Here is a 15,653-nt window from a genome sequence, read left to right as displayed (position 1 = left end):
TATTGGTGTCCTGGTCGGGTGGTCGGTAATATATCCCTACTGCTAATTTCTTATTATTGGAGCATAGAATTACTATCTAGAGCGATTCTATTGAACATGTTGATTCATTTAATATTTTTATTTCATTTGATTCTACATTATCTTTCACATACAGTGCCACTCCGCCACCCACCCGGCCTGCTCTATCCTTTCGATATATTTTATATCCCGGTATGATTGTGTCCCAGATTTTCCTCATTCCACCAGGTTTCAGTGATGCCTATTGTGTCAATCTCCTCCTTTAATACGAGATACTCTAGTTCACCCATCTTATTAGTCAGACTCCTAGCATTTCTGTAGAAGCACTTTAAAAATTTGCCACTGCTTATTTGTCTGCCCTTCCCTGATGCATTAGATTCCTTTATATGTGGTTGTTTGTCTGCTCTGGCCCATGGTTTGTCCTCTCCCTTCCTCTCTTACGGACTACAGCTTAGAGAATCTCTATCAATGGATTCTCCTCTAAGAGAAGTCTCCATCCGATTTACGTGCATCTCCACACCAATCGGCTTTCCCCCATCTCTTAGTTTAAAAAACTGCTCTACGGCCTTTTTAATGTTTAGTGCCAACAGTCTGGTTCCACCCTGGTTTAGGTGGAGCCCATCCTTCCTGTATAGGCTCCCCCTCTCCCAAAAGTGTCCCCAGTTCCTAATAAAGCCAAACCTCTCTTCCCTACACCGTCTCACCCATGCATTGAGACTCTGAAGCTCTGCCTGCCTACCTGGCCCTGTGTATGGCATTGGAAGCATTTCTGAGAATGCCACAATAGAGGTCCTGGATTTCAGTCTCTTTCCTAGCAACCTAAATTTGGCCTCCAGGACATCTCTCCTACCCTTCCCTATGTCATTGTTACCTACATGTACCACGACCACCGGCTCCTCCCCAGCACTACACATAAGTCTATCTAGATGCCTCGAGAGATCCGCAACCTTTGCACCAGGCAGGCAAGTGACCATACGGTTCTCCCAGTCATCACAAACCCAACTATCTATGTTTCTAATGATCGAATCACCCACTACTAATACCTGCCTCTTCCTAACAACTGGCATTCCCTCCCCCTCAGAGGTATCCTCAGTGCGAGAGGATACCGCAACATCCTCTGGAAGGAGGGTCCCAACTACGGGATGGTTTCCCTCTGCTCCCATTGAATGCTCTGTTCCCTTGAGACTTTCATCCTCTTTGCGGGCACTGGGGGTCTCAGACTGGAGGTGGGACAGTACTACAGTGTCCCGGAAATTCTCATCAATATATCTCTCTACCTCCCTTAGCTCATCCAGTTCAGCCACCCTGGCCTCCAAAGCCCAAACTTGGTCTCCGAGGGTCAGGAGCTCCTTGCAATGGGTGCACACATACGCCACCCGCCCAAAGGGCAGATAATCATACATGTGACACTCGACGCAATAAACAGGATAGCCCCCACTCTGCTGCTGGGCTTCTGTCTTCATTTTTCTTATGAGAAAGTTTAAGTCTAAACTGGGCTTATTAAATGTCTAGAATATAGATTATAAAAGTTATGTTTAAAGAAGGTCAGAAGTCACTAGTGCCCTCTAACCTCCCCCTCTGAATTCCCTCTCCAAACTTCCTGTTAGCTGCTCCTGGTCGCTGACTCACAGGCTTATAAAGCTCTGGTAACTCCCCCGCCTCCACCCCCCCGCCCCCCGGGACTGAGGCTCAGCCAACTAACAGATGCTTCTGGATTTCAAACCTTTTAGAAGCTCCTTCAAACAAATCAACCAACCAGACAAACACAAGCTCAGCACACAGCAAATAACCGCCCCCCCCCCCCACACACAAACATACACTCCAGACAGCCACTTACCACAAGGGTCCCGTATTTACTCCTCTTTTACCTGGAGAACTCCCTCTCCAAACTTCCTGTTAGCTGCTCCTGCTCGCAAGCTCCCTGGTCGCTGACTCACAGGCTTATAAAGCTCTGGTAGCCTTTCCCCCTCACTGAAGCTCAGCCTATTAATGGACGTCACAGAAAAATATCTAAGGAACTGCGTTTATCAACAAATTATGTATTTATCTGGTACTATTCTAACTCATGCTGAAGCAATACAAATCTGTGGTTGGCCATATTAGAAAGGTCTTTTAATTGTACACTTTTCTAAAAAAAAATATTTCCAATTAAAAACATATTTAAATAATTAAAGTAAGGGCTTTTTTTTTTACCTGAGCATACAATACTTTAAACAACAAATGGTCTGGTAGCACTTCATAGATTAATAAAACATGTAGATGGTATCATGAGCTTTCATGGGCATAGCCCACTTCTTCAGAAAAGTTAGATGCCTGCAAGTCACCAGGACCTGATCAAATGCACCCTAGAATACTCAAGGATCTGATAGAGGAGGTATCTGAGCCTCTAGCTATCATCTTTGGAAAATCATGGGAGACAGGAGAGATTCCAGAAGACTGGAAAAGGGCAAATATAGTGCCATCTATAAAAAGGGAAATAAGAACAACCCAGGAAGCTACAGACCAGTCAGTTTAACTTCTGTGCCAGGGAACATAATGAAGCAAGCAATTAAGGAAATCATTTGCAAACACTTGGAAGGTAGTAAGGAGATAGGGAACAGCCAGCATGGATTTGTAAAGAACAAATCATGTCAAACCAATATGATAGCTTTCTTTGATAGGATAACGAGTCTTGTAGATAAGGGAGAAGTGGTGAATGTGGTATACCTAGACTTTAGTAAAGCATTTGATACAGTCCCTCATGATATTCTTACCAATAAACTAGGCAAAGACAACTTAGATGGGGCTACTATAAGGTGGGTGCATAACTGGCTGGATAACCGTACTCAGAGAGTAGTTATGGATGATTCTCAATCCTGCTGGAAAGGTATAATAAATGGGGTTCCGCAGGGGTCTGTTTTGGGACTGTCTCTCTTCAATATCTTCATCAATAATTTAGATATTGGCATAGAAAGTATGCTTATTAAGTTAGCAGATGATACCAAGCTGGGAGGAGTTGCAACTGCTCTGGAGGATAGGGTCATAATTCAAAATGATCTGGACAAATTGGAGAAATGGTCTGAGGTAAAGAGGATGAAGTTTAATAAAGACAAATGGAAAGTGTTCCACTTAGGAAGGAACAATCAGTTTCACACATACAGAATGGGAAGCGACTGTCTAGGAAGGAGTACGGCAGAAAGGAATCTAGGGGTTATAGTGGACCACAAGCTGAATATGAGTCAGCAGTGTGATGCTGTTTCAAAAAAAGCAAACGTGATTCTGGGATGCATTAACAGGTACATTGTGAGCAAGACACGAGAAGGTTAGGCCTCGGTTGGAATATTGTGTCCAGTTCTGGGCACCGCATTTCAAGAAAGATGTGGAGAAACTGGAGAGGGTGCAGAGAAGAGCAACAAGAATGATTAAAGGTCTAGAGAACATGAGCTATGAAGGAAGGCTGAAAGAATTGGGTTTGTTTAGTTTAGAAAAGAGAAGATTGAGGGGGGACATAATAGCAGTTTTCAGGTATCTAAAAGGGTGTCATGAGGAGGAGGGAGAAAACTTGTTCATCTTGGCCTCTGAGGATAGAACAAGAAGCAATGAGCTTAAACTGCAGCAAGGGAGATTTAGGTTGGACATTAGGAAAAAGTTCCTAACTGTCAGGATAGTCAAACACTGGAATAAATTGCCCAGGGAGATTGTGGAATCTCCATCTCTGGAAATATTTAAGAGTAGGTTAGATAAATGTCTATCAGAGATGGTCTAGTCAGTACTTGGTCTGCCATGAGGGCAGGGGACTGGACTCGATGACTTCTTGAGGTCCCTTCCAGTCCTAGTATTCTATGATTCTATTATTCAGATGACCGGAGTTATGAGTTTAGGATGTGCACAACCAAAATTAATAGGAGAGAGGAAGGGTAGGGGGGAGGGAAAAAAAGAAAGGGGGGTGGGAGACAGAGAGCTAGACGGAATCAGTAAGTATCTGAAGATTGGGTAGTTGAAACAAAGCAGATAAGAATCGAAGTCTGATATTTTAAATGTTCTCATTAAAATAAGTGTACTCTGACACTAGAAGAATATGCCTATTCTACATGTTCCTTAAAACAAAAATATGGAAAAGGCGCAAATGTTAAACCTGTGAACTGACTTCTGTAATATGTTTTGCATGATCATGCGGCTCTAATAAAAACAAATATTTGATGTTCTAGGACTAGGAGAAACATAACCTCTAAGTCATCACAAGTAGTTAATTTTGATTTGTAACTGACACAGAGACATCACATCTCCTGGAAATAAAAAAAATATGGTTAACATTATCTTACTAATTGTAAGAATACTGATAAGACAAAACAAAGAATTTCTTTAGTAGCAAATACATCTATAAGGAATTTAGATCTCAATCACAACCTCCTAAATGCATAGATACATTATCATACTCAAGGGCTATATTTATTCATCGGCTACCCTGACTGGTTATCTTGTGATTCTCCCAACACAAATACCTAACTGTACTTCAACTCTCATTGTGCATCTCAGACTGGACCCCTATTTGTAATTCATTGTTTCCTTCACTTAATCTTTACACTTACCAATAAACCTACAGAACATTCCAGAATCAGCACCATAGTAATTTACTACATTAAAGCAGATGGACACAATCTTAATCGCAAATAGTAAAATACATGTTTTGCTTCAGAAACTGATTGCTTTTAATAAAGGAAGGGTGCTAGATTCTGCTGTAACTTTAGAATACAACTCTGGTACAACTAGGTTCATCATTTCAAAGTAGCCGTACTGCAATCAGTAGCATTACTCTGGCATTATACTAAAGTAACTTTGGTCATAATGTGACTTATTTATATCTTAAGGTATCTTATTTTAAAACAATCTAGATTATACATTGCAGAAAACAGAGAAAAGAAACCTACTATTTTATTGATAATAAAAATATCAACTAATTTTACTATCAGAGGGGTAGCCGTGTTAGTCTGAATCTGCAAAAGTGGTGAGGAGTCCTGTGGCACCTTACAGACTAACCGAAGTGTTGGAGCATAAGCTTTCGTGGGCAAAGACCCACTTCATGCATCTGACGAAGTGGGTCTTTGCCCACGAAAGCTTATGCTCCAACACTTCGGTTAGTCTATAACGTGCCACAGGACTCTTTGCCGCTTTTACTAATTTTACTGTCATTTAAATCATTGCACTTTCCTTATTACAAGTTAGGAAATTCATTCACCAAAATAACACAAAAACAACTTCAAAATGTCTACTGCAATCACTATATAGTAATCCTTCTTTCTTCCTTACACAATAAAATTAATAGAAGAATACATGACATACTTTTTCCCAACTAAACAAAAATCTTTATACTGCCTATTTGTATTTAACATCAGAAATTTTTTCCTTCAGGAATACTAAAAATTGCTTACTGGCATTTTAAGGTGCTAATTAAACTTAACATTGTTACAAGTTTCTGTACAGGAATTCTCATCTATAAACTCCTATAGCATGCCTTGTAATTCACAATACCCTTTTATTCTATATGTAATCTTTGAAATCAGGGGAACAAATAATAGTTTTAAAGTAGAGAATGGTATTTACTCTATAGCTAAAAGTTTTTAATAGAATGGTATTTACAATCCCACCAGATCAAAAGTGCTGGTTTCTTCTGGATTTATTTACAAGAATCTAGGGGATCCTAAGAACTGCATACTATGGATGTTTTCTGAAATACACAGTGCTAATTACATCAGTGAGTAACATCTCCAATTTTCCAGATGGCCGCTATATACAGAAAAATATTTAAGAAACCCTCTTTGCTTCGCCACTCTTTTTTTTTTAAAAGACAGCTCATGATGATGGTACCTCAGACTTGCCAAATGATTCAAAGAAAGAGAAGATTTGCATGGGCTAACTTTTCTTCTTCTTCTTCCAGTTTTCAAGGTATTTCCTATTCTAAGTCCAGGGAAATAAAAAGAAATACTTCAAATGCTAAAGTGAACATGTCTATTCATTTAGGTAAAGCTTGCAAATATTTCAATTGCACTACTGTGTTTGAAGTACAGAGGAAAAGGCTGCAGAGATGTCATAAGAATTTCTGGTTATACTATAACACGTGCCTGGAAAGCCTGTGAAAACAACTTATACTTTAAAAGTGCTTATTTACTCTTGATTTGACAACAAATTATCCACAGCTATTAACACAAATGCAACTCCACCATGTATTAAACCAGTGTTTCTTAAACTTTTTAAGACTGAGGAAGACCAATCATTTTTTTAAATAAAGAACACCAAGGATTTCTTGTTGAGGAAAAAAAAAAGGTTTGGGGGAAAGCTATTGAGCAAAAATAAACATCACCTGCCCCTTTAAGGGCAGCCATTTTGAACTCTAGTGTTCTCCACGGCACACTGGTGTGCCCTGGAACGCAGTTTAAGAAACACTGTATTAAACCCTAGGCAAAGCTGATCTAAACTATGTGATATTGAAAACACCAGCAGAGAGAGGAGCCTTTTCTATACTATCACTGGCACCACTGAAGCAGGTCACATGGTGTTAGTAATGAGGGAATATTTTGTTAATGTGTGTAGTATAGACACAGCTACAAATACAGGCAGTCCCCGGGTTGCATACAAGATAGGGACTGTAGGTTTGTTCTTAAGTTAAATCTGTATGTAAGTCGGAACTGGCATCCAGATTCAGCCGCTGCTGAAACTGATCAGTTTCAACAGTGGCTGAATCTGGACACCAGTTCTGACTTACATACAGATTCAACTTCCTGTAGTCAGCCGCTGGTCAGTTTCAGCAGCGGCTAACTTGGGGACGCCTGGGGCAGAGCAGCTCGGGTGCTGCTGGGTTGGTCCAGTAGCGTGGCCGCTCCTTGGCGCTACTGGACCAACCCAGCAGCACCCCAGCTGCTCTGCCCCAGGCGTCCTGATTCAGCCACTGCTGAAACTGATCAGCAGCGGCTGAATCAGGACTCCTGGGGCAGAGCAGCTGGGGTGCTGCCGGGTTGGTCCAGTAGCGCCAAGGAGCGGTGCTGCGGGACCAACCGGCAGCGCCCCACCTGCTCTACCACAGGCCCCGGGCTTTGCTCCACATCTCTCTGGTCTGCTGGGGGGGGGGGCACTAGCTGCGTCCCCCCCCAGCAGACCAGGGAGACGCGGAGCAAAGCGGCGCAGGACCCGGGCCGGACTGCGGCGCTTCCAGATCAGCTGGAAGTGCTGCGGGTCCGGCCCCGGGTCCTCCACCACTTTGCTCAGCGTCTCCCTGGTCTGCTGGCTCCCCCAGCAGACCAGGGAGACGGGGAGCAGTTTTTCTCGCCCCGGAGGAGGCGGGCGGCAGGACCAGGCGTCCCACCGCTCCAGTCCTCCGGGGTGAGAAAATCCCCGTTCGTAACTGCGGATCCGACATAAGTCGGATCCGCGTAACTCGGGGACTGCCTGTACTATCAGTAGGCCATTTAGGGCTCGTCTAGACTACATCGAAGTTCCGAAAGAGGATATGCAAATTCTGCGGGAATTTGCATATCTTTTTTCGATCTCACTTTCAGAAGTGGAGCTTTCAAAAGTGAAAGTAGTCGGGATGTGGTTTTTTTGGCAAGCCTCCCTCCCCTTTTTCGAAAAGCCGCTCTTCCTCAAAAAATTAGGTTTATGCAATTTTTCAAAAAATGGGGGGGGTGCCAAAAAAAGTGTCCCAACTACTCCGCTTTTGAAAGTGAGACCGGAAGATGATATGGAAATCCTTGGAATTTGCATATCCTCTTTCGGAACTTTGGCGTAGTCTACACAAGCCCTAAGGTTATGTCTACACAGCAGTGTTATTTCAGAATAACTTTTGTTTTTCTGAAATAACATTGTTTGTGTCTAAACTACAAGCAGTTATTTCAAAATACTGTCGAGCTGGAAGACTTCTTACTCCGACACCTGTAACCCGCATTTTACAAGAAATAAGGGAAGGTGGAGGAAGAGTGCTCTTCCTTGGACTTCCTGCTGCGTAGACAGTGCCAAAAGCCAAAATAAGCTATTTTGACTTAAGCTACACTATTGACTTAGCTCAAGTTTCACAGCTTATATCAGCTTTAGCCCTGCTGTGTAGACCTACCCTCAATCACTGATAACAATGCCAGGAAACTACCAAGAGTGCCTTCTGGGCCTAGGCATTACACAGCATCTTGGCAGTGGCTAACCCAAATATCTGTATAACAGCCTCTTGCAAGAGGTGAAAGTCTTGTCTACACATAAAGCTGCACAGGGTTTAACTAAAAGGTTTAAACGCTAATTTAGGGAAGTCAGTATGAAACACATATATGGATACTCTCACATTGATTTCAGTCTGGGGTGTGTTGATGTACCTTAAATGGATTCATTACCACATTAGATTACACTTATTATTTTTTGCTGGTATTTGCTAGAGTGAGCAATAATTTTTGCAGGGGGAGGCCATGTCACAAGTTTTGGCAGTGGTTGTGGGACACTCCCGCAGCGGAGGAGCCTCAAGTGGGAAGGGGCTGTTCCCTTTAGGCACGGCCAAGCCCTGGTGGGAGGGAGGGGAGATGTCCCACGCTCCTCCATCCCTAGACCAATCAGGGCCTGAGGGCGGGGGTGCACACAAAGAGTCTCACTCCCGCCCCTCCCACCCCCGTCCTTGCCTCTGCCCTGCCAGGGCCATGCAGTGCCTAGAGGGAACCACCAGCTGTTTTGAACAGCTGACAGTTCACTCTAGGCACCATGCGTCACTGATGGGGGGGAGGTGACCTCACACACTTCCCCTGTTCCCAGACCGATCAGGGTCTGGGGGCAGGGGACCATGCACCTAGCACAACAGAGATCTGGTCTCTAGGTGCTACAATAATGAAATGTCAGAGACTCGCTCACTACTCTCTGCTGTTCATAATAGTGCAAAGAAACCAAGGAACAGCTGCTCTCTGTGACTCCCCCAGGATGTGGGTAGATTTCAAATGGAAAGCAGCCCAGCAGTTCCCGCTGGTCAGCTGAGCAGCATCTCCTACACAGCTGCAAACCCTCCCATATCCTCCTTGGCTTTGTCTACTGGCAAGTCCAGTAGGGTTATATCAGGTTGGCGGTCACAGGTTCTCTCATTATACATTGTGTACCACCATGCTTCACAGTAGTATCTGGAAGCTTCAGAGGGTATCCAATTTAGTCTGTACAGGATAAACTTTAAAAATAACAAATGGTCTGGTAGCACTTTATAGACTAACAAAACATGTAGACAGGCTCATGTGTTCTACACTGATCACTAAGTCACAATCAGCACTTGTGTCGAACAACACATTTTTATAATATAGGCAAGTTTCCCATGTCTGTCATGGTGCTGGAAAAAGCCCACACAAATCCCCCAACAGCTTGTGGGTGTCCTAAGAGCTGTTTGGATCTTGAGACTCATACAGTTTTCTGCAGTCAACCCCTCTTCAGTGTCAAAAGAGAGGAAGAGAATTTCCTGACCCTGTGGAGGAGTAGCACTTAGCCCCAGCAGTATTTGGTTATGGGTATTTGTGTCAAAAAAATCAACAGCATTTGTACCACAAGAACTAAATGAGTTCCAAATGCTAGTAACTTCCCTCATTCTGAAGGAAGACACACACAAGGAAAGAAAAATCCTCAAGGAAGAAACTACAACAATGCAGGAATTTCTTCTCCTTCCATCTGAGAAGTACAGGTGAGTACATAGGAAGTTGTGTCATCATTATTTACTATTAGTATAGCAGCACTCCTGGGTTCCAAAAGAGTGATAAGGACCCCATTGTACTAGCCCCTTTATAAGAAAATCCCTGTCCTACAGGACTTTCAAGAGTTAATGAAGAGACAGACATATGGGAAAAGTACAAGGTAATGAGAGGATTATGGACAATGTACTTAGCAGGTGGTTTAGCATACCAGCTTTCTAATCAGGGTCAAGATTTTTGTAGGCTTCGCAGCCAAGGAGTGGTTGAAGAAGGGATTTGAAGGAGGACAATGAGATAGCTTTATGGATGTTTACAGCACGGGACAAAGCATGTAAGAACTTGTTGGAAAATTTGACAAATGGGCAATCAAGACAGGCATCTTTGGCAGAAGTCAACAGCGTGATAGCATACGGATGATACATAGCATGGAGATAGGCCAAAATGGCCTTAAAAGTGAAGACAAGTAGTTTATGTTTGACATCATTTACATTTTATTTATAAAATTCAGTAAAATAAAACTCTGAAGTGCTGGTAATTCTATATTTGGTTGACACGCAGGCAGGAATCTACCAATATCTGTATATAAACATTGAGCTGGAGAAGTATGCAGTTCTGCAAACAGGGTTGCATTCACTCTGGGAATAAATGGAAGACAGGTGTCTGCAGGACAGTTCATTCAGCACTTTTCATAAACTTTACATTCAGGTATGGAGAAAAGTGATAAGTTCTTGAGAAATGGAAGTGTAGTGAATGTCATTGTTCTAACAAAATAAACATCTTGCTGATCTAGTTTTACAAGGAATCTACCACAGTTAAATGGAGTCTGTCCTCCCCATTCTCAACACGTCTTTCTATCCATATATTTTAGAAATGTGCATTTTTGCTGGTCTGTCCATCTGTCTGTGAGTCTGTTTGTTCAAGAACTCCTCCAACAGCTAGGACTACCAAATTTGGTATACAGTTTCCTCTTATCCTAACTTAAAGCAAGGTCAGGGTTTGGTTATGCCTGGAAAATAGGATATGCCTGAAATGGGATTGTTTTCCATAACATGGAAAGTGAGGGGCCTGATTGAAGGACAGCAATACTGCAAAGTAATCACTGGAGGCAGTGAGCTCATGGGGACAGCTATCCTGCAGAGTGACCACTGGGGCAGCCACAGTGCCAAGAGAGTGGCCAGCTGGAGATGAGGCTTGCCATCTCGCCGGACACCAGACTGGGTAAATGCCCCCCCTGCTCCAAACCCCTCCCTGCCACTTTTGGCCTCAGTGACATACTAGGAGAGGGACAGAGCTCCGCTGATCCCCCTGGATGGGGAGAAGGGAGGGAGAAAGCCCTGCCGGGTTCCCTGGCCTGAGCCAGGGGAGGGGCAAAGGAGAAAGCCCTGCCCTGGGCCCCCCACCTCAACCTCTGGGGACAAGCCAGAGGGCAGGATGCACAGCTGCTCCACCCTGGGCCAGCCCCTGGAGAAAGTGTGGGGCAGCATACATGGCCCCCCAACCCTGAAGACAAGCCAGCAGCCACCCACACCCCTGCTGTGAGCCCCTTCCCTTTCCCCTGAATTTCCCCTCTCTCCCAACCCCTGGTCTGATTCCTGCACCTCCACCCCTGCCCTGAGCCCCTCCTCAACCCCCCACCCTGACACCTGTGCACACACGCACACGCACACACACCACTGCCAGCCCCCTGCCCTGAAGATGAGAGAAGCCCTTATTCTTAGGGAAACAAAATTCTTCAGCAAATTTTACTCACAAATGGATACCACATATAATAAGCATCATTTTAAATTGACAATGAAATTACAGCATAAGCTGGGAAAACAATAGAATTAACTCATTAACTGAGTTGTCTTATTTTATTTGTTTTTCCATTTATGTTTTTAGTGTGCATCTTGCACGTCAGGAGCTGCTGTTCATCCATTATTCTGGGCCAAGAATGACACATCCACAGTCACTTGCATGAAATGACAAACATATCATTTTACAAAAGCAGATTAGCAAGAACATATTTCCTAGAAAATTTAAAAACAAACAAACACCCCAACTACTCCCTAGGAGCAATAAGCCAATAAAAACTATGGTTCAAGCTCAACTCTATATTTCTTGGTGCCAAGGATTTCCTTACTGGAAAGCTTAAGTTTTTGTTTTAAACGTGTCCAAGAAGCAGATTTTGAAAGATTTGAAAACACAGTCAACACTAAGGGCAAGATGTGCAAGGGCAGAGCAACAAATCACTCAAGTTTTATTTACGATTTTTTTTTTGTAACAGGGATTTGGAAGCCAGTCTTATTTATAAAAACTGTTCATTAGCTCTGATTAAAGGCATCAGGCTTTAGGAGGGATCTGCAGCAATCTCCAGAAAACTAGGTTTAAGTCATGCACCTCCCACATACTTACATAGCTTGTAAGTGTAGTCTGGTGTAAAACATTTGTTCATTATATTCTATGAAGTGAGTTAGCAAGCGAAACACCATCAATTTTAGAGTATGTGTGTGCGTGTGAGAGAGAGTGTGAATGTGAGTGTCAGACAGACAGAGACAAACACTGGTGTGTGTCTCAATGTCTCCCCTGGAAATACTGGGATTATTAAAATGTAATTAACATTGTCAATAAAGAGCAGAAACTGAGCAAATTTGGTTTTCCCAGTCTGGCAATGTCCTGGATTCATGCAGCATGAATGTGAAAAGCTTTCTGAGATTCTCACCTTGAGACAATTTGGGCACAGTCTAAAATTATGTGCAGCTCTAAGAACAATAAAAAGTCTGTTGTATTCTCCTAAAGTGCACTGTAATATTAACGATACCAGTATGAAGATGAATAGGAACCTTCTACTTCAAAATTAATCTCAGCGTCATAGGAAAGGCATACATTTTGTCAGAGTTGCAGCGCAAGCACAGTGCTCATGAGCTCTTCTTTAGCACTGATTGAAGTTTTAAGTAACACCTAGTTTTATAAGGTAAGTGACACCCTGCTGAGATCAGAATAGGGCTGAAGGGATTTGAAATCGCTGATGATACTTCTGCGGTCAATGTATTCAATTCTAAACATGTCGTCTACCAAAAAAAGGGACCTGGTCCTTTTTACATGCATTTAAAATACCAGTACACTTGCTAACAGTGAAGTTAAAGGTCACTAAGCAGCAGAAGACAGGCCAATGATTTCATGACATTAAAAGGACACAGACAAAGTGGCTGGTTTGACAATGGGCCTGGTGGAGCACGCACACATGTACCTGCTGCTGTGGCAGTAAACTGAAGTCAAAATAACCTCAGATGGTTCTCAGTCTCACAGGCCTACATGCAACTAATTATAACAGAAGCTGAAACAAAAGCCTCCCTGTCCATATTTTGGGGTTTGAACAAACCTGTTGGTAAGGTCTTGTCTGGGCTTGCTGCCTGAGTAGCCGCTGTTGCTGCTGCTGCTGCAGAAGTTTCATCTGAAGCAGCTGCTGCTGAGACGTAATTGCATGTATGGAGGGTGGTTGCATCATGGTGCCAGAACGCCTCTGTAGCATGTTTGACAGGGCTTGTTTGGTGTTCGTTGGAAGAAAAGATCCTGTAGGATCCAATCGGGAACCTAAAAAACATAAAATATAAATGTTTCTCCTTCCATTTAAAGCAAAAGGGACTGACAGATTGCTGTTAATATGCAGTAGAATATATGCAGTAGAATAAATTATGGTGGGCTATCTCTTTAAAGGCAGAGAATTGGACTGAGATTAATAGTTCCAGAAAGAACACTTGCCAGGCAAACATGGTTTTCAAAAAAAGAAGACCACCTTTAGAACAGAACTTTGCTGGAAGTCTATCCATGTTTCCAGGTTCTAATAATGGAGCTGGCGCCCAAAACTAACATCGGAGTGCCTCAGATATAAAGCTCAGAGAGGAGACAATTTCTGTGTCAAACACACAAAATAGCTTGTCATTTTGCAACAGTCTGACACTGGAAAAACCGAAACTAAAGTGCTTGCCCAAAGCAACATACACAATCCTGAATGGATTTAAGAAACATACAAAGATCATTTAATAAGAGACCATCAGAACCGTCTGAGAAGTACATCATTGGAAATACCTTTCTAGGAAGTGTTTTAGGGGGCAGATCAAAGTAAACTCCTAAATTCTAGGTCCTTATCATGGCATGTGCTTGCCCAGAAAAGATTAATGTAGGTGAAGGATTACAAAGTAAAATATCTTACTTTGAAATATAGGATTAAAATTAAAAATGGACAAACTGGAGAAACTGTCTGAGGTAAACAGGATGAAATTCAATAAAGCGCTCCACTCAGGAAGGAATAATCAGTTGCACACACTGAAAAAGGGAAATGACTGCCTAGGAAAGAGAACTGCGGAAAGGGATGTGGAAGTCACAGTGGACCACAAGCTAAATATGACTCAACAATGTTGAAAAAAACCCGCAAACATCATTCTGAGATGTATTACAAGGAATCTTGTAAATAAGACATGAAAAGTAATGCTACTCAACTCCACGTTGATTAGGCAGGCCTCAACTGGAGTATTATTGTTCAGTTCTGGCTGACACATTTCAGAAAATTTGTGGAGAAATTGGAGAGAGTCCAGACAAAAATAAACATATGTTATTAAAGATCTAGAAAACATGATGTATGAGAGAAGATTGAATAAATGGGCTCTGGAGAAGAGAAGACTGAGAGGGGACTATGACAGCTTCAGTTACAGAGATCCCTTTGGGACTGTCACTTGATGTGTTGAAATATCCTGAGCCCACCAACCTGCCCTTTGGTACCTACTACCCACCCTGTCCTGCTGAGCCAGACCCTCCCGGTTACTCCAGTGCTGGCGCAGAGTTGGAATCACAGCTCAGAGGAGAGGAAAGTAGACAGTGAGATCAGCCCAGCTCCGGGAAGGGTCAGTCAAAGAGACTAGCCACATCACCTAGATGGACAGCCCCAATCGGACCAGAAGCCCAGATAATCCATCTCACTCTGTAAATTGTTGTATACAGAACAAGCTCACAATTTGGTTGCCTCCTTTATCAATGAAAGAAATATGCACAGCTGTTTCTCTCCCAGAACTATTATTTACACCGAGTTTATTAATAAACAAAAGTGATGCTATTAAGGGTAAAAGGTAGGATTCAAAGTAAGTTATTAAGCAAAATAAAACATGCCAACTAAGCCTAATATGCTAAGAAACTTGTTACATGCAATTTCTTATCCTAACGGTAGCTCTAATCATCTCTGCTCACAAGTTGGGAAGCCTCCCAACTTGGGCCTGATCCTTCCCATTGTTTGGTCTTCGATTTGGTTTCTAGTAGTCATTTTGGGTGGTAACCAAGGGTCTCCTGGCATCTGTCAGCTGCCCTTATTGTTCGGTTTCCCTCCTTATTTCTCTTTTGTGTTCAGTTTAAGCTTTTCACACTTCCAGTGGAAAAATACAGCATCCAAGATGGGTTCCTGCATCAGGTGACATGGACACATGTCGTGGCAGGACGAACAATAGTTGAGACTTGTTTTACTGCAAGACTATTCATAGACCACTGCATATCTGCAGATATCCATTTCATAGCTGCAGACCATTTTTGTGGATAGCTACTCCCCCTTGTCTGCTCAGCCACCAGGCAGAGGGGTGGCATCAGCACAGGACCCTTGAAGTGCCAGCGGGGAAGGGACACAACAAATTCCTAAATCTCCCTGCAGGATGGGCTGAGTGCTGTACCTGACCGGCTCTCCCCTACCCTCCCGCTGGCCTGGTGAGTACTGACCAGCAGGATCCCAGACCCCGGTTCAAATCCAGACACATACTGCTCACTCTACATGCTGTTCTGTGCTCCTGACTAGTGCAACAGGCCAGGAGCACAGACGCAAAAGAATGAAATACTTGGGTTTTCCCACAAATTTTAAAAAAGTATGAGTGTTTGTAAGACACCCAAGGGAGGGGAATGCAGTGATATAGACAGTGTACTTCAACAGTGGTTCAAGCTTCACTATAATGAAGG

At 43.1% G+C, this 15,653-nt stretch overlaps 1 protein-coding gene across 9 annotated transcripts in view; it reads right to left on the bottom strand.

The window, feature by feature from the left end:
* The window catches only part of MED12L (mediator complex subunit 12L), a 348,149-nt gene that overhangs the window by 35,031 nt on the left and 297,465 nt on the right, over window positions 1-15,653 (bottom strand). For all 9 annotated transcript variants that reach the window (XM_075937723.1, XM_075937724.1, XM_075937726.1 and 6 more), the window contains one exon: window positions 13,045-13,256. In XM_075937723.1, coding sequence (XP_075793838.1) covers window positions 13,045-13,256 — 212 coding nt within the window. The remainder of the gene's footprint in view (window positions 1-13,044; window positions 13,257-15,653) is intronic.

This window comes from Pelodiscus sinensis, chromosome 10 (genome assembly GCF_049634645.1).
Source record: "Pelodiscus sinensis isolate JC-2024 chromosome 10, ASM4963464v1, whole genome shotgun sequence".
Lineage (NCBI taxonomy): Eukaryota > Metazoa > Chordata > Testudines > Trionychidae > Pelodiscus > Pelodiscus sinensis.
The sequence above is the reverse complement of the archived record's forward strand: the minus strand, read 5'-3'. Positions and strand labels throughout refer to the sequence as shown.